The following is a 20,373-nucleotide window of genomic DNA, read 5'->3' as shown; positions in this document are numbered from 1 at the left end:
TGATTATAAAAAGTTAACAACCCAAATCCTAATCCTAATTGATCAAAACCTAAAATTAATTTAAGCTTAAAACAATTCGAACCCAAAATGATTAGAATTAGTGACTCGAAGAGATACAATTAAAGTGATCAAAACCTGAAATGATCTAAACCTATATTGACCCGATTAGATAAAACCCAAGCCTTAAATCTAAATGACCCAAATTTAAAAATTATCCAAACCCTAAATTGATTCAAATTGAAATAACCAAATAATTTAAAATCTGAATGGACCTAATTCAAATTAATCATACTCAAAATTAATCCAACCCGCCCTTGAACCGGTTGAATTGAAAGGAAAAGGAAAAAACCCAGATTTCAATGTTGAATTCATGATGGAAAATGAAGGAAAAAACTGTGAAGATCATCATAGAATTGAGAGAAAGGGAAGGAAACGAAAAGGAAAAGAAGAATAAGGCTAAGAAGAGGTAAAATTATGCAAAGATTTACGCACTGTAGGAGACCATTGGGAAACATAGTAATTTGTTTGTAATAATTTAAGAATAATTATTATGAGCATAGTTATATTGGATTAGGAATAATGTGAATTAAAGAAACAGTACTTGCTGAGTTTAGGAAAAGAAATTCAAGATTAATTTATAAAAAAAAAATTGTGTTACCTAGTTCTGTCCATGGGTAGGGCCAATCAACTTGGCTCAAAAGCTTGCCTGAAAAGTGAAAGAGTTTGGGTAAAAATATAAGCTCGAAAATGAGTTTCGGCAAAAAAAATAAGGCCCGTTTAAAAAAGAGTCAAGCCTCGGGTAAAGATTTTTTTCTCGAACTCGACCCTGCCTGAATTAGCAAAAAAACAAAAAAAGCTACTATTTTCTTGTTGTTTTCTTGTTTTGTTGCATTTTCTTGTTGTTTTTTTCACTGTTTTGCTACCACTTTACTATCATGTTACTACTATTTTATTGTTATTGTTAGGATATTGTATAACTCTTGTTTTATTATTAATTTTATTATTATTTTAAAGACATTTGCTTGCTAAGTTACATCTATCTTAGTGTTATTTTAGTATAAATATATTTTCAATTTGTGGAGAAAATTTATTTTAACTTTAGTATTTTTGATGTATTATATTTTTAAAAAAAATATAAAAATTAATAATAATTCGGGCGGGTTAGGCCAGGCTCGAATTTTAACATTTTTATTCGGGTTGAACTTGGGTAAACTTTTAGGCATATTTTCCGGGCCTATGCTTGTGCTTAACAAACAGGCCTAAATTTTTTACAAAACCAAATTCGAACCTAACTCGACCTGGCCATGGAAGGCTCTAGTGTTAGCTTAGGGCTTTAATTTAAGAGAAAAGAATAATGAAAAGAATAATTGAATTGAGAAAAAAGTGAGGGTGGGGTTATGGCATTTGATTTTGGAAATCTAGCTTTTAATTCTGTTATTATTACTATTATTATTTTTGGAATATGCAAGTTAGTGGAAGTCACAAGGTGACCCACACCAACTCCTCCTTTTAGGCCTTTTCTTTTTTAATTTTATAACATTATTACTATTATATGATAATACATATAGAGTTGGAGGAATCAATCATGCTTTTGTGCTTTTCCAATTCAGTGGACACATTGAGGAGCTTCTATTGGAAGGTAAAGATGAAGAGAAAATTATCTATTAAATATCTCAAAATAACAAATAAATAAGAACAAAATGAAAAAAATAAAAATAAAATAAAAGTGCCACATGTCATATTTTGAGTCACTCTAATTTCTATAGCTTGAGTATAAAGTTTGGGTTACCTCATGTTTAACAAAATTAATTAATTAATTGAAAATTTCCAAGAAACCCCACTATTTAATCTAGAAAGAAAAGAAAAGCTTGACATATAGAGTAATCATGGAGAGCTTTATGAGATTCTATGGTCTAATAAATCTCCTTTTCTTTCTTTTACTTCAAAGCAAAGAATAAAATACATAAATAAATAAAATAAAATAAAAGAATCTTTAATTTCACAGAGTAGTTGAATTGGTATATATTTATTTATTTAGGCTTCCTTTGAATGACCGGTGCGATTGTTTTTCGTGAAGTTATTATAGCAGTGAAATCAACAGTGAGATGTGTGTTTGAATTCAAGTGCAGTTCTGGCGATAAGGTGAAAATAGAAAATAACTATTAAGGACATTACATAATTAAAATTTGGGTAAACTACAAAAATAGTCACTTTTGTTTCCCTTAGGTTACATTTAGTCACTTATGTTTGAAACGTTATGTTTTAGTCACTGTGCCGTTAATTTCCGTTAATGGTGTAACGGTAAGCAAACACGGCACGCTAAATCATCATTTCAAACAAAAAATTTACACGGCACGCTAAATCATCATTTCAAACAAAAAATTTAGGTTAAATTATACAATTGGTCCCCATACTTTTTTTTGTTTTGAGCAATTTTTTTCTTTTATGTTCTTTTAGTTTTTTTTCTTTATTTTCCATTCTCTTCTCCTTCTCCCTCTATTTTCCCCCCTTCTCCATCTCTTTTAACGTAAAAGAAAAAAAATTAATTTGCTCAAAAAAAAACATAGGGACCAATTGTATAATTTAACCTAAAATTTTTGTTTGAAATGATGATTTAACGTGTCATATCAGCTTACCGTTATACCGTTAATGGAAATTAACGCTCAGTGACTAAAATGTTACAACACGATAATATAAATGACTAAAACGTAACATTTCAAACATAAGTGACTAAAATGTATCTTGAGGGAAACAAAAGTGACTATTTTGATAGTTTACCTTTAAAATTTTGAGTTATTTGTTATTTATAATTTTTTTAAATTGTTAAAATATAATTTTATGAATAAAATTCTATAAAAATTAAAATTTTATAAATAAAATAATATATATAATATTTTTGTCATTATTTTATTGATGTAATTATTTATTGTTTATTTCAATTTTTATAATTTTAAATATTTTATTAACTTTTTTAGTTTCAGAATACGATTACACGTAAGGAAAGTTTTAGTACCCTAATGATACCCATTTTTAAAAATGATGTCATTTAATCATATATTATCCTTCATCTTAAAACAACAAATTTAAATTTAATATCTAAAATTAATCCACACATGATAAAACTATATTATAAAATTAAGATTATAAGAATAAAATAAATAAACTACAATTATGAGAACGGTAAAACTATTAATAATTTGACTAAATTTATTTTAAACTTAAAAATTTGAAAACAATCATTCTTACTAAATGGGATATTTGCAACATTTACTACTTTACTATTTTCTAACTTAACTTCTCCTTACATTTTTATATTAAGAAGAAGAATCATCTACATTATATTCAAGGTATTTTATAATCTTAACTTTTACATTCTTGTACAAAAGGGATATTTGCAACATAAGTCTTTTCGGGTTTATATTTTTAAAGTATTTCTCTTTTTAATATTACATTATTAGTCCTTATATATTCTATTGGTAAATTCATTAAAACTTAAGAATTACTTCATTTTTTATAAGTGTGCTTTAATTATTACTTCCTATGCTATAAAACAATACATTATATAAATTATTAATAACGGTTTTTGTTATTTGAAACATTGGGAATATCTTTTTTTTTACCTTTTTAAATAGAAAGATAATATGTTTCAGTGTATTCGAACCCACATCCTCCTACACTGGCAATAATGTCAATACTAATCGAATTAAGACTCAATTAACGTATATAAAATATTGGGTGAGTATTTGAATCAAATATTTCTATTTTCTTCACTTTAATTACCTTTATAAATTATAATAAACCATTTAGCATCAAAATAATTTTGGTAGCAGCTTGAATTTTTCCTTTATATGTGTGACAGATTTTATAATTAGTTCAATTTAAAAATATTTTCACTATTCTACCCAAAAAAATATATTATTTCCAATTTTGTAATTAGTTTTTTTATAATTATTTTTGTTTACTAACTTTTAATTATTTTTATTTTTTGGTTCATTGATTTTTTTTGCTTTTATTTTGCTATTTGCTTTTATTTATGATAACATGTTAAATTGCATGACTTTTTGTGTTTAATTCGGTTAATTTTTGAATTGATCTCTGCTGAATTAGTGCTTTTATATTTTAATCTTGTCAGGGATGCAATTGGGATGCTATGAGTAAAAAACGAGCAGAAAAGGACCAAATTAAAACACTATCAATAAAGTGAGGCCGAATAAAAAATGTGGAAAAAGCTAATGACTCATCAGATTCTTTTGACTTTGTAAAAGCCAAAATTAGAAAAAAAAAATCTAATTTTATTTTTTATTTAATTTTAATTATACGTTGAAGTGGTTAAAGCCAAATTTAGTAAATATCATGTATAAAAATAGGGCTTTAAAGTCCCTTGGAAAGACACATTATATTTTACATTTTAATTTTCATTTGGGATTAAAGAGAAATTATTTTTCTTCTTCCAATTTGGGCGTGATTAACATTCTGTTACTTTCATTTCCATTTCTTTATCCTTTACCAAAATTTGTCTAATTGTCTTTCAAACCCTTTCCCTTCCTAATTTCCTCCATTATCATCAAATCACCTTTCAAAATCTATGAAGCATGATTAAATCCATGTTTCACAAAATTCCATCTTAGCTTTAGGCTGGTGTTCTTTCAAGTCAGGAATCGTGAGATACGTATCCATACTAAAAATCTTTCCAATCGGAATTCACATTTTTCCTAAGCATCGGGATTGACAACTCATCCCTTAAAGTTAACTCGATTTCAAGTCAAAAAGTGCACGTTAGGTTGGAATCGTGTTTGCAGACAGTTGGAGAAACAAGACGGTCGTGCAATATTCGGATCTCCGAGAACAAATCAAGGAAGAAGTGATCGGGTTTAAACGACCCACGCGGTTGAGGCCATTAATCCGAGATAGGTTCTTTAGAGCACAAGGCTGCCGGAATCTTGAATCGGGAACACGTGTATCTCAGTTAGATAATCGGTAAGGGTTGGTTTGCAGGTCGTACCTGGACCAGCTACGAGAGGAAGAATTGGTGGTTAAGACGTTCTTAACTGCTATAACCAGCTTATTGTTTAGAGGAGAAAATTAATTTTTAAGGATCGATTCAAAAATCCAAAATCCATCGAGTCTAGGGCTAAGGCTTATTATCTTTGATTACAAAATCCGAATTTAATTAATTATTTATTTAAGTTGTTTCAGTTATTTAGTTTCTAAACATTTCAAAACTCCCCTAATTTATTTGTTTATTTTTAGTTGGTTCGTTTGGAGTCGTGGGCACAACTATAGCCACGATTATCGACACGACAGAAATTCTGATCACAAGTTAAACGTGAAAGTTGATTATAACACCAATCCCTGTGGACTCGACCCTACTACCACTCTTTACTACTATTTAGAGTTATTTTGTAAGAATTATTTTTGGTGGTTTCGACGCCCATCAATTTATATTTAAAAAAATTGTTCGAAGTTGCATTCCATAATAAAAACTCATCAAATGGTCTTCAACTACTGATAAAATATTATTTGTTTAGTGTAAATTTAAGAAGTTATATTCAAGTAAAATTATATTTGAGAGCATTCAATCAAATTCCAATATAGTAATGAAACAAGCAAAAGATACTCTTTAATACTCTATCTCCGCATTTCAAAAAGATTCAATTAGCCCACTCATAAGGAGGTATAGTCTTCCTCCTCAAGTTCCCTTCTAATGAAAATGTTTGGATGGGTGCAATATTTTTCTCAAGCAAGGATCATGTCCTCCTCATATTCATCATCTCGGGATCGATTATAACAAAACTCATTGAAGGAAAAATTAACTCATGTTGCATTTGGAGTAAAAATAAGTATATCAGTTGATTGGGTTTTAACTCGATTGACATAAATTTTGAGTTAGAGTGCGCTGAAACGCATTACCCTCTTATTTATAAGTGGGTAGTACTTCAACAACTAGCAACCATATGCTTCCACTTTGGTTGGTGTTATGTTTCTTTTAATGTATGTTAATGTTGTAAATTATATTCCTAAATTTTTTTATGTTTCATTTTTATTCAAATTTTTTATTATTGTAAATTACTTTGTAAACTATTTGAAAAAGGAAAATATGCTCACTAAATCCTTCTGTGTTTTTAAATTTATTATTAAGGACTTTTAATTGATCAACTAATGTAACCCAATTGGTAATACATTTATGATTAATACTGTACAAACCCAATAATGCCCGGGCCCAACTAAACCTAGAATGGCCCAACACTTGACCCAAACTAAACCTAGCCCAGTCCAGAAACCGTAGCAGCTTCGGCCCCAGCGCCGCAGCAGTCTGGCGTTGCAACTGCTCCCGCGTGCCGCGCCTATTGATCTCGCACATCGCGCCCCTCGCCGCCGCGAATCCCGCAGCACGACCCACGTTTTCCCCACGCTCGTACCTGCAACAGCAAATAGCAAACAAAGAAAAGAAAGCAGCAAAATCGGGCAACAAAATAGGAACAAACAACAGATTTATTTTGATTTTTTTTCTATTTTTCTTTCTTTTCTATTTCGGCTATAAAAAGCCGATTTCAAGCAACGTATAGGGGGGAAGATTCTGTAACTGCCATTGAAATAATACGAAAAACAGTGATTGAAAGTAAGGAGCAAGTTTCCTTTCATTTTTTCCCCATTCTTTTGTTTTAGTTTTTATTATTATTCAAAAAAAGCATAAAAAGGAGAAAGAGTAACGTACCTTGCTCTCAGATCTGCTAAAAAAGGGGTTAAAAACCCGGTCCGGCAAGCCTCCGGCCACTGGTTGCGGCGAAATCGTGGCGAATGGATGGCGGCGGCTTAGGGTATGAAACCCTAGCAGACAAGGGAGTGGATTTGAGTTTTTGTTTTTTTTTGGTTAACTTTAAATGATATTTTTGCAGAAAAGAGGGTTTAAATAGAGACACCGAAACGGTGTCGTTTTTACTAAAGCAGACCCGCGCGGTGACCCGACCCGAAGGGAAGGATCCGCGCGTTCTTGCTTTTGATGGTACAATTGCGCATTTAGTCCCCATTTTTTGCGTTGCGTTTCGATTAAATCCTTTTGTCTCTTTTTAAATTGAGCCGCATATTTTTATTTTGTTTTTCAATTTAGCCCATTGCTACGCACCGTTTAGAGGGAAATGGATTATTTCCATTTTAGGCCCCTCATATAATGCGTGCATCGCAATTCGGTCCCCCGTTTCGTTTTAATTACATTTCTTCTTTGCAATTCAATTGTGTTTTTGTTTTAGAAAATGAAAATTGATGCTTACTGTCATTATTCTCATTATTTTTTATTACTATTTGTATTATTTTATTATTTTTATATTTATATGCATGCGACGTCTTTATATAATATGTATATATTTTCTTATATTACTTATACATGTATCATACACAGGTTTTATTTTATTTTCTAACTTTTATATACATATATAAATATTTTCATATTTTAGTTTTTTAGTTTTTTTTTCCTTTTTTAAATATGAATACATATTATATATATATATATTATTCTTCATAAATTTTTTTTCGCACATACATATTCTAAAATATACATTCATTTCCTATAGTATATACATTTTTTTAAATATTTTTTACTATTCTATTCCATTTTTTTATATATATACATACTGTACATAGATATAAGTATTTTAATATACGTATACATATTTGCATGTTTTACCAATTCATATATACTTATACATTTTTTGTTTTTTTGTAAATATATACACATATACATATCTTTATACTTTTATTTTATTTTTACGATTTTCATACTCATACATACATGCATTTTTTTCCATCTTTTTATATGTATCATTGTATATGTGCATTAAATATATGCGTACACATGTTTACAAATTTATTAGTACATTGTATTTGTATATATATATATTTGTAAATATTTATTCGTATATGCTGTAAATTAAAGTATCTATATCATATTGTACATTAACTTTTTAACATATCCTTTTAAAAATATATTTTGGTTTTAACCATTCATCAAATTCATTTTCTTGATTTAAAGGTTTTTTTTTTAATAAAAGCATTATTTGAAGTTTGGGATTTTCAAGGGAAATTGAGCCCTAACGTATTGGGTTCTGATTTTCTTTGTCAATCTTAAATGATCGAGAATATTCTTTATTCAAAATGCATGAGCATAAAAATCATTTTTGGGAACTTAACTTGTCGTGCCCTAACGTATTGGGTGTGGTCTGTTACTTTCTCGAAATGAAGATTTTCGCATAAAATAAAAGTGGATATTCAAAATTCGGGGATTATGAGGAATTGTACCCTAACGTATTGGGACTCGATTTCTTTACATGACTTGAACAATTGGTTATCCTTTTGCAAATTTCATCATTCAAGCTTATTTTAAAATCTTTTTAACTTTCGACACTAAGACATCAAATAGTCATTTGGTACCGATTTTGGGCGTTACGAGGGTGCTAACCCTTCCTCGTACGTAACTGATTCCCAAACTCGTTTTCTCAAAGTTCGTAGAACAAAATAATTTTTAAGGTGAGCCGATCACACCTTAATAAAGAATCGGTGGCGACTCCAGTTTTATTTTTAAAGTCGACAACTAAATTTTTGTTTTCAAAAAAACGGTTTCGACAATTACCAGCTATATCATAATCATAAACCTTTTTTATTTACAATTTTGAAATAGAAATAAGAACGATTTCAAACTATTAATTAATCGAATAATATGAGAAATACATTGAATATTTGGAGAAAAACATAAAAGAAAAAAGGAATTAAAATAAAATAAAAAAGGAAATGAAATCATAGCAAAAAGATGTGGTATTGGGTTATTTGTCCTATATGCGCAAATCAAAATCAGGTGGATCTTTACTCAGAGTAGAGCATAAACCTAAAAAAATTGAATGAAAAATTGAAGAAACTCAGTCAGGAACAAAAAAAATGACATTGTTTTTTGATACAATGCCTAGCCTAAACTCATAGCTCCTTCCCAACCCTTAAATAAGAGGATAATGTGCTTTAACGCATTCGAACCCACAGTCTCTTGCACTGACAACAATAACGATGCCAACTAAGCCAAAACTCAATCGGCCCAATAATTAATTTCTAATTGATGATAAATTGATTATAAATTAAGGTTAATGTGAAAAAGTTATATATTAAAGTTATAATCCTTAAAATTACACATACGTAATTTTTTAAACATGGATGTAATCGGTTAATTGTTCGCATCTCGAATAAACACCATGTTTATACCACCCATATAATGCTTGACATGTATATGGTACTTAAACTAAGTACCATGATAAATTATTTAAATCAATTTATAGTATAAATAAAAAATTAAGTAATAAAAAATATTTTTATATGTTATAATTATCATGATAAGTTATTTAAATAACGAATGCAAACAATTTTCTTCAATTTGAGTTTTGATAATAAATACGAATAAGTTAAGATTTACAAGTTTAACTCATTCGAAAATATAAGAATAGTTTCCGAACTATGTAAGTGTTAATATTTTGGTCACCCAATAATAAATTTTTTTAATTTATTAACCCGTTGTTAAATGATTAACAAAACTCTGATGTGGATTTTTTTTATTTTCCACGTAATTTTAAGATTTTTGTTCTTCTCGTTTCTCACTTCTTTCTCTCCAAAAGTCTTAAGGTTGTCGCACCTTGTGGCCACTGCGTGTTGTTACAGCGGCGATCGAAGCCCACCAATTGATATCCCAAAGTTCCCACTTTTCACACCCACGGTTTAGATTTTCCTGAAAGATGCCCAAAACCTTCGAAACTCAAAGCAAATGTTCATAACCAAAAATCCAGATCGGCCTCATTCTTGGATATGTTGTTCTACTTGCTGGAGGTTACTGTTTCACCGTTTGAATTGGGCAAAAGCTAGTCGAAACCCTTGATTTCTAAATGGCTTAAAGATAAGCCTTGATTTTAACAGTAACTAACAGGAGGATGACTAAAAACAACCAAATTTCAGTAAGTTTAGTAATAAAAAAGAAAATTATAGTTGGGTGACTAAAATAAAACCGTTATCAGAGTTAGGTGATTATTTTTGCAATTAACCCTTTTTTTTCCTCTTAATTAAGTACTCAGGCGGTAAAAATGTATCAATTAACTACTCTTTTTTGTAATTTTAAGAGTTTTTTCTATTCAGCCAAGATTCATTCAAGATCTAGTTTTCTGAATCGAAATCACTTTGTCCGGTAAAGTGTGGGTCATATAAAAGTTGGGCAGTATTATTGCAATTTCCCCATCCCTAGACTTAAATTTCGATAGCAAAAGTTATAATTTGAATTGATTAATTTTACTTTGATCAAATCAATTATTAGTCCTAGTTATAAATTTAATCCATATTCTCCAATTGCATCATTATAACTCCTTGTTCTTATTGAATTTTAAAATTTCAATCTTGACCCAAATAACCGTCTTTAATCCATTAACTGATTTTTTAGCGTAGCATTACATATGATAATATGTTTGTCGCAGTTATAAATTTAAAAAGTACAATGATTAAAAACAACCAGATTAAAGTGCATAGACTAAATTCACAACTTTCACAAAGTATATGAACTAATAGGAGAATTTAACCAAAGAAATACTAAAGGAAAAAAAAAATCCACATTACATTCAAGAACTGTCGTACCAGAGTCCGGACGAGTAATAATACAAAATATATGAGCAAACTTTGGCATTAATCGAAACCAATGTATGGTTAAAAGGTGTAACACACATAAAATCATACATGCAATACATGAAGAATTTATTGTTTTCAAACTTGTACAATATATGTAAAAAATAAAATAAAATGAAAAGACAATTTGTGGTTTTTATAGTAAATCCAGATCAGGCAGCTGCCTTGAGTTTCTTTGTGATGCCAGCTATGTACTTACCTTGGTGGAAAGCTTGTGCCAACTCAAGTTCCGACGGCATTCTTGATCCGTCCCCGGCATATGTTCCAGCACCATATGGACTTCCACCTTTCACTTGCTCCATCTCAAACATGCCAGCACCGAAGGTGTATCCGATGGGAACAAATATCATCCCATGGTGAACGAGTTGAGTGATTGCAGTCAACCTGTGGTTAAAATCCAAAAATAGATTCAGAAACTAGTTAGGCTTTTGTTGTTCCATTTCGATATAAGAAAACTTACGCTGTAGTCTCTTGTCCACCGCCCTGTGATCCGGTGCTATAGAAGATCCCAGCAGGTTTTCCTGCAAGTTGCTGAGTTCTCCATAGACCTCCGGTTGCATCCAGAAAAGCTTTGAATTGTGCGGACATCATTCCGAATCTTGTCGGGAAACCAAAAACAAACCCATCGGCCTCAGCAAGATCGTTCGGTGTAATAACCGGTACATCACTTTTTGGTGGTGCACTCATCTTTCCGAGAATTTCTTCCGATAGAGTCTCAGGGACCTATACCACATAAATGATGTTTAACAGATGATCAAACACAGTCACTTATTTAACTGAATTTGCAACAGCCGAGCTTTACAAAACTCGGTTAAACAAATTAAATGCAACGACTCGAATCAAGGAGGGCCATGCAAAACCTAAAGCATATTTGCAATGATTTCATCTACAAAAACAAGCAAACCAAGAGAACCACAAGTTCTAATAACTAATGGACAGTAACATGTACAAGTAACATGACTGCTGACGAAGATTTCTGACAGGGAATGAGTTCAAGGATTTTTTTTAAAAAACTAACTAAATAAGAAATATCTTGATCGAGATGAAACAGTTGAGACCATGTTTATGTAATGAATTGTAACTAGACATTAGTCAATTAACAAAAGAAAGCAAGTTATTCAAACCAGAGCAGCATATGGAGCACCATTATTACCTGCCATAATTTGGCTTCAACACCTTCAACAGATGTGGCCCCTTTCTGTATCTCCTCTGCAAGTTTTTCTACGTGTCCGTACATGGAATAGTATCTGTAACAGCAATAAGAAGATTTTATCAAAATTTATCCAAATCTGCTGCAATAGGTAGGCAATACAATTGAAATCTCTCCTAGTAACTTTGTCCTCTCAACACCTACTTCATGTTCTAACACAGACAACCAACTTGGTGCAGCTATACTATATATTCCTAATATCGGATAACATCTCACATTACAACTCTCCTATAACAGATAAAGCCAGTACTACGCACCCAGCTTACCTTACACCACTATTCAACTATAAAAAATACAGGGCAGAGGACCGTAGGCTGAATGCTGTCATAAACTACGAGTTGATAGCAAAGCCAAATCAAACCAGAAGATTTAGTGTGTGATAATAGTTGCATAGGGTGGACCTAATCAATAAATTAAAGAACATGCTATGCCTTACATAATAGCTTATCATAACGATTAGATGCCAAATATTGAATGCAAATGATGGCATGAAATTTATCTCAAGTTAATTGCAAAGGAAAAGTACAAATGCCATTGTTTGTAAGTTCCGAAAGAACAGATGAACAAAAAGTAATCATATAACGAAAGCATCCACAGTCCACAAGTATATACAATCTACATTCTACAGTAATATAGTATTTCTATAAGCATATAAAAAAAGCATCCACAGGTCTACAAGTATATAAATCTACATTGCATGATTTTGAGTCAAGTATACATATAGGGAATAGCTGTGACTTGGGAGGTACATTCTTATTCATACAAAACTCAGGAAACTTTTTGGTGAGTAAACAAAACCGTATTATTAATCAACAAATACATGCTCCTTACATGGGCCATATGTTTTAGTTATCAAATCACCTCAGACAGTTGGACACAAATTCCTTGTTAATGCACATACAGGTTCATGTTTAATACAGGTACCATCATGCATTTAAAGATTAAAGAAAAACCAATGACTTGTCGGTGATTAAACAAAAGGACCCGTTCAAAACCGACAACTACCTGACTACCTCCATATTATTGTTCAACAAATAAAAGCTCTTTACAAGAGTTATATGGTTTAGTTATCAAATCATATCAGACAGTTGAACACAAATTCCTTGTTAATGGACATAAAATTTCATTTTTAATACAGGTACTAACACACAATTAATGATTACAAGAAAAACCCAGAAAACAAAAGGATTTTAAAGGCAAAATCTCCAAACCAGAACAAAATATATTGCTTTTGTTAACAACTCAAATCTATATGCAACACAGATTTTCAAGAAAGAAGGAACAAAACTGATTAAAAAAATGCTGAATCCGGTTAATCAATCAAGGTTTCCTGAAGCTGTTCTAATGTATCAAATTGAGCATAATGAGAATCGATTTGAACACTACGCTTTAATCTAAGAATTGACCTTATTGATCATAAAATAGCTACATTGATCACATTCCCAAAACAAATTAGATTGAAAAATACGCTGAAACTACTAGCATCTGTCACTTCAATGGCTATTTCTCAACTAAATATGACTACAAAAATCAACGGCCTGGAAGAACAAAAAAATTAAAAGAACCCCTAAATTGATACTGCATTTCCCGGCATCAAACTGGAAATTAATTTCTAACTCAGAAAATTAACCATCGAATTTTTCCAGCTTATCAAATCCCAACTATACGATAGAAAATTAATTTGTAAAACTAATTGAAAATCCTAGCTTTCTGTTAAATCATATGCTAAAAAAGTATAGAAAAATACAGTTTCAGAGTGAAAAAAAAAACAAAGAAACTTATATAAAAAAATTCAAAGAAAATATTGGAAAAAAAAACGAAAATAATCACGAATCAAACTCTACCAAAGTAGAAATCAGTCAAAGATCAAACCCCAAAAGTTAATCACACCAAATAAAATTCTAAAAATCTTTTTAAGAAAAAATGATAGAACGAAAGAGAATATAATACATACACAATATACACTTTGGTTGCCATGGATGAATTCCTCTGAAAATCTCCACCAAAAATATACTCTCTTTTTAAAAAAAAAAATCTTTTTCTTTCTTTTTTTTTATTTAGTCTAAAAAATTTTGTTGACGAATGAGGCAAAATGGGAGAGCCGAGAAGCTGTATTTATAGTTGCACACGGTTGGTTTGATATATATATATTTATAATATATATATATATATATATATATTAAAATTGATTTCTATTATTTAATTATCAAATTTAAAATAAAATTAGTTTGATTCTAAATGGTAAGTATTTTAGAATCAGATTGGTGGTCGAATCAATTAGACTATTTGCTCATAGTATGGTTGATTTGTTCGGTTTAATTTAATCAATTATTAAAAATAATAAAAATTAAAAAATATTAGAAAAATAGAGAAAATTGGCTCTACTAGTTGAACCAATTTTTTAACTCGATTCGTGGGTCTATTAGTCTAACCTCTTATTCCGAACCAACACCTCGACCTGTTTCAATCTAACCAAATCAATCTATGGGTCTGGGTCTTATGAAAACAATGATTTTAAGTTAGAATTATTATTCTTACTTTGAGTTAAATAAATTTATTTCATTAAATTTATTATTCATAAATTAAATGGAGTTTCGGTTGAAGAAACTTGGGCTAAAATGTAAATCTGCTAGATATTATAGGTGAATATTAAAATTTACCACTATATTTTGTTTTCTGTCATTATATTTTGAAACCATAAATAAATTTTTATATGATTGAATTTTATCACTAAACTTTGAATTTTATTAAATTTTACCATTAACTTTAATTTTTAATTAAATTTTACCGCTCAATATTAATTTTGATGATTTCTTTCAAATATTTTATTTTAATAGTTAACAGTAATTTACTTACAAATATTAAAAATCAGTAAATTAAATTAAAATTTCTATTTAATGAAATAAAATTCGAAAATTAAAAATACATATATTTACTTTTAATATTATATTAATTAATTTATTATTATTAAATATCAAAGTAAAATATAAAAAAATTATTAATTTTTTTCTTCAAGTCATTTTAAATAAAATTTAACCAAATAAAAATAATATAGAATTAAAGTATAATGGTAAATTTTCAATTTTGAATAGATATTTTTATAATTCGAATAATTTAATAACTTTAATATGAATAATTTAAAGGATTAAAAAATAATATTAATTTAATTTAATTTAATGATGACATGTTGTCACGCTCATCATTATTTGTCGTTGATAAAATAAATACAATTTACCTTTTTTTGGTCGTTTACTTTAATTTATTAAAATTTGTTGGTCAATTAAATTTCTTTTATTTTATAAGGTTGGATTTGATTGTTATAGGTGTACCCAATTTTAATTTTCATTAAATGTATGATAGTTGAGTTTTAAAATATTCTTATGACAATGATACATTGATACATAATCGGTAAAAGTATTAAAGAGGTCCCTTCTTATTAGAAGTCAGATTGTATTTTACTTTTTTTACTTTAAAAATCTGCAAATTAATCCCTTTATCTATTAAAAATTGGCGTCATTAACGAAATAACTAAATAGTTGCACCTAGTATGTTACTTATACCTCATGCTAACATACATGGGCTAAACTGAAGATAACCCAATCCGACCTTAAAATTCTAATTGACCCAAATACGAAACAATTTGAATCTGAATGGATTCAAATCCAAAAATAACTAAAACTCGAAATAATCTCCAAAAATTTTAAAATTTAAGTTAGACGCAACCTAAATTAATCTAATCCAAAACCAAAATTGACTTTTCCTAGGTTATAGTGGTTGATTTTAGAAATAAAGTGAATTAAATCCTTAATTAATATCAAATTGACTCATTATGATTAGGATATTTTAAGAGGATTAATGGAAATGAGGGTCCAATTAGAAAAAAAGTGGAAACTGGAAAAGGAAAATGTAAAATTAAGGTGGCTCGCAATAAAAATGGCATTTTGACTTTGCCAAATCAAACAAATGGCTGCCAGACAAAAATGGGTATGACGTCCCTCATGCTACATGCTGATCAAAATTAAATTCCTCTATACATCATATGAATTTTATATAATTTCATTTTAGCCCTCTTCTAAAATTTTTAATTTTTTAATTCTTGAATTTACATTATTTGTCAAATTAGTCCAGAATGAATAGAAAAGTTGACGTCTATTAACTTTACTAATATGACATCTACGTGGCAGCCCATGTGTATGTCACGTTAGTAACTAATTAATTTTTAAAAATTAAAAAATAATTTTTATAATTTTTATACTTTTTTAAATAATTTTTATCATTTTCAAATTTTCAAATTTTAAAAAATTAATTAATTGCTAATGTGGCATCCACGTGTATCCCACGTCAACAAAGTTAACATACGCTAACTTTGCTATCCAATTTGAGGTGATTTGATAAATAACACAAGTTTAAGGACTAAAAGAGGTGAAAAATTAAATAGAGGGCTAAAATGATTTTTTTTGTAAAGTTGGAGGGCCAAATTAGTCATATGATATGATATTCATAAGTTCTGTTCTCTGAATTTTTGTATGTATTATATTTGGTAAAAGTACCATAGAGGCCCCTATACTATTAGTTAGATTTCATTTTGATCTCTTACTCAAAAAATTGAGTAAATTAATCCTTATAAATTAGATTAAAAAGCAAACTACTCCTTAAATTTCATCCATTTTTACTGTTAAAAATTGGTCTGGCTAACAGAATAATTAAACAGTTATATGTAGTGTGTACCTTATTCTAACATACATGGATGATGCACCAGTCTTTAACAATATAATTGAATGAATTTTAAACAGAAAGATCAATTTTGCTTTTTGATGTAACTAATTTGTCTATTTTTTTTAGTAGAAGAAGCAAAATACAATGATTTTTAGTACAACGACCTCTATGATATTTTTATGTAATATTGATATTATTTTTTCATATCATATAGTATTTTATAGAATGATGTAATCTTTTCTTTTAGATAATCAACAAGATCTTTTAACACATTTTTATATTATAAATTGAGGTGAGAGGTTAATCCTAAACTTTGAATTTTAAATTTTATAAATTTGTTTGTTTGTAATTTTATAAAATTTTGAATTTACAAATATTTGTGAATGAGGTCTTGTATTGTCTTTATATATGGGTTTCAATGGTAGGATCCAAAATTTAATTAATTTTATATTAAAATTTAATTTAATTAATTTTTTTATTAATTATTGGTAAAGTGATAAAAACGTCGATTTAGCTTTCAGTTCGTATGAGTCTCGAATTTGATTCTTAGATAATTTCAATCCTTTTTTATTATAAAAAAATCAATTGATTTTGGCATGAGTCTTTCTCTGCGCGTGTATCTAAAAGAACTGATATAAAAATTAATGTGACTTTAGTTGAAATCGTAAATTTGAGATTTTAAAGAGTAAAATGTCTTAGGTTCAAATATAATTTAGTGTGGGTTTTTTTATTTAAATTATTTTCATAGGTTTTATATAAAATATAAAAAAGCACGTTCATTATAATATTTTATTATTTTGTAAAAATAATAGTTTTTAGTCATTCCCTGTTAGAATTAAGTGACACAAATTTTTATTTAAATTAAATACTGTGGCAAAATAAAATAAAAGTAAAATCCTTATAGAATTATACTTCTTTTATTTTATTTTAGAATAAGGTTTTTTAAACCTTATTAAACTCCATCTATTTGATATTATTATTAGAATAAGGAGTTTCACTCCTATTAGAATAAGGTTTACAAGCCTATAAATAGACATAGTCTAATCCTCTTGTAAATAATTTGAATTCGACATAGTGAATTTTCTTCTCCTCTGCCCGTGATTTTTTCTCGAAAGGGTTTCCATGTAAAATCTGTGTGTTCTTTATTTTTCTATTTCTATTTTTCTTTGCGATATATTATCATTACCGACATTATATTTTTCTCAAATTGGTATCAGAGCTTCTAGGTTGTTCATCTCAATCACAGTAATGACGTCTTTGAAGTATGAAATTTCGCTGTTGGATCGCAACACCAGATTTACGTTGTGGCAGATAAAGATGCAAGCAGTTCTTGCACAGATGGACTTAGAGGAAGCCCTACTAGGGGTAGATAAGATGCCTTCAACATTGACGGAAGAAGAGAAGAAGCGCAAGGATCGAAAGGCGTTAACATAGTTACATCTGCATTTGTCTAACGAAATTTTGCAGGATGTGATGAAGGAAAAGACTGCCGCTGGATTATGGAAGAGGTTGGAACATATATGTATGTCGAAAACTCTAACTAGTAAGCTACATATGAAGCAACGTCTTTATGCTCATCGTTTGGAGGAAGGTGCATCTGTGCACGAACATTTAACAGTGTTCAAAGAAATTCTCTCAAACTTGGAGGCCATGGAGGTTCAGTATGATAAGGAAGATCTAGGGTTGATTCTACTTTGTTCGTTGCCCCCGTCTTATTCAACCTTTAGAGATACGATTTTATATAGCCGCGAGTCTCTCACAGTTGATGAGGTTTATGATTCTTTAACCTCGTATGATAAGATGAATCATCTTGTGGTTAAAACTGACTCTCAGGGAGAGGGTCTTATTGTTCGTGGGAGACAAGATCAGAATGCTGATGATGATCGTGGAAGGACACAGGAACGGAATCCTCGCAGTAAATCTAAGGGTAGATCGAAGTCTTCAAACAGAGGTAAAACTTGTAACTTTTGCAAGAAGAAAGGGCACATTAAATCTGAGTGCTATAAGCTACAGAACAAGATTAAAAGAGAGGCTGCGAATCAAAATGGAAAAAAACTAGAAAATTCTGGTAAAGTTGATGTTGTAGAAGATTTTAGTGATGGTGAACTTCTAGTCGCTTCTGTCAACAATTCCAAAGCGAGCGAGGAATGGATCCTTGATTCAGGTTGCACCTTTCACATGAGTCCCAATCGGGATTGGTTTACAACTTACGAAACAGTGTCTGAAGGTATTGTGTTGATGGGAAATAATGCTTCATGTAGAATTGCAAGTGTTGGAACAATTAGAGTTAAGATGTTTGATGGAGTTGTCAGAACACTCAGTGAAGTACGACATGTTCTAGAATTAAAGAGAAATTTAATTTCATTGAGTACTCTTGATTTAAAAAGGTACAAATACATAGCTGAAAGTGGGGTTTTAAAGATTTCCAAAGGTTCCCTCATTGTGATGAAAGGGCAGAGAAAGACTGCCAAGTTATATGTTTTGCAGGGTTCTACTGTTACTGGTGATGTAGCTGTGTCATCCTCTTCCTTGTCAGATAATGATATTACTAAACTTTGGCATATGCGCCTAGGGCATATGAGTGAGAATGGCATGGCAGAATTGAGAAAAAGAGGACTTCTTGATGGGCAAGGAATTTGCAAACTGAAGTTCTGTGAGCACTGCATTTTTGGGAAGCAAAAGAGAGTTCGATTCACCAGAAGAATCCATAACACGAAGGGTCGTTGGAGTATATTCATTATGATCTGTGGGGGCCATCCAGAGTGCCTTTGAGAGGTGGAGCTAATTATATGCTAACTTTTATTGATGATTTTTCCAGAAAAGTGTGGGCGTTCTTCTTGAAGCAGAAAAGCAACGTGTTTTCCGCGTTTAAGTCTTGGAAAACCATGATTGAAAAACAGACAGGAAAGCAAATAAAATACCTCCACACAGATAATGGCTTAGAGTTCTGTTCTGATGAATTTAATAAACTGTGCAAGTCAGAAAGGATCATGAGGCACTTGACAGTTCGTCATACTCCACAGCAAAACGGCGTTGCAGAACGAATGAACAGAACGATCATGGAGAAGGTTCGATGTATGTTGTCAAATGCCAACTTATCAAAGTCATTTTGGGCAGAAACAGCCTCTACTGCATGTTTTTTTATCAACAGATCTCCATCTGTTGCCATTAAGAAAAAGACTCCACAAGAGGTATGGTCTGGTAATCCTGCTGACTATTCTAATATAAAGATCTTTGTTTGTCCTGCGTATGCTCATGTTGATAATGGAAAATTGGAATCGAGATCCATTAAATGTGTTTTTCTTGGTTATAAAGCTGGTGTAAAAGGGTATAAGTTATGGTGTCCTAAAAATAGAAAAGTTGTGATTAGAAGAGATGTTGTTTTTTATGAAACTGCTATGCTACCTAAATTATCTCTTAAAGACTCTTCCAATAAAGAAAATCAAAAGCAGGTGGAGCATCAGATTAATCTAGAATCTACAACAGAGTCGACTACTAAAGCCAGTACGAAAATTCAAAATAGAGTTGCTTTTTCACCACAATATTCTATCGCCAAAAATAGGACTAGAAGAGAAATTAAACCTCCAAAGAAGTATGCCGAGGCTGACCTAGTTGCTTATGCTTTAAATGTGGCTGAAGATATAGATGCAAACCAAGAGCCATTTAATTATTCTGAGGCGGTTAGTTGTGAAGATTCAGAAAAGTGGATATTTGCTATGCAAGAGGAGATGGAATCACTCCACAAAAATAAA

At 30.1% G+C, this 20,373-nt stretch overlaps 1 protein-coding gene across 1 annotated transcript; it reads right to left on the bottom strand.

Moving 5' to 3' along the window:
- Nucleotides 1-10,603: 10,603 nt before the first annotated feature.
- Nucleotides 10,604-14,048, bottom strand: LOC107903514 (probable NAD(P)H dehydrogenase (quinone) FQR1-like 1). Its single transcript, XM_016829585.2, has 4 exons — nucleotides 13,860-14,048; nucleotides 11,849-11,942; nucleotides 11,156-11,418; nucleotides 10,604-11,079 (listed from the first exon to the last, which is right to left on the bottom strand). Exons 1-4 carry the CDS (start codon nucleotides 13,880-13,882, stop codon nucleotides 10,848-10,850), a joined length of 612 nt encoding a protein of 203 aa, XP_016685074.1. The 5' UTR covers nucleotides 13,883-14,048; the 3' UTR covers nucleotides 10,604-10,847.
- Between the last annotated feature and the right edge of the window lie 6,325 nt (nucleotides 14,049-20,373).

This window comes from Gossypium hirsutum, chromosome D05, assembly GCF_007990345.1.
Source record: "Gossypium hirsutum isolate 1008001.06 chromosome D05, Gossypium_hirsutum_v2.1, whole genome shotgun sequence".
NCBI lineage: Eukaryota > Viridiplantae > Streptophyta > Magnoliopsida > Malvales > Malvaceae > Gossypium > Gossypium hirsutum.
Note: the sequence above shows the minus strand (reverse complement) of the source record. Positions and strands in the feature narration are given on the sequence as shown.

What these genes read in the sequence shown, in the direction of transcription:
- LOC107903514 (XM_016829585.2), bottom strand. Translation starts at nt 13,882, where the DNA reads ATGGCAACCAAAGTGTATATTGT. An exon ending in GCAACCAAAGTGTATATTGT is followed by an intron (nt 11,943 to 13,859) that starts GTATGTATTATA and finishes TTGCTGTTACAG; the next exon opens with ATACTATTCCATGTACGGAC. An exon ending in GGTGGACAAGAGACTACAGC is followed by an intron (nt 11,080 to 11,155) that starts GTAAGTTTTCTT and finishes TTTTAACCACAG; the next exon opens with GTTGACTGCAATCACTCAAC.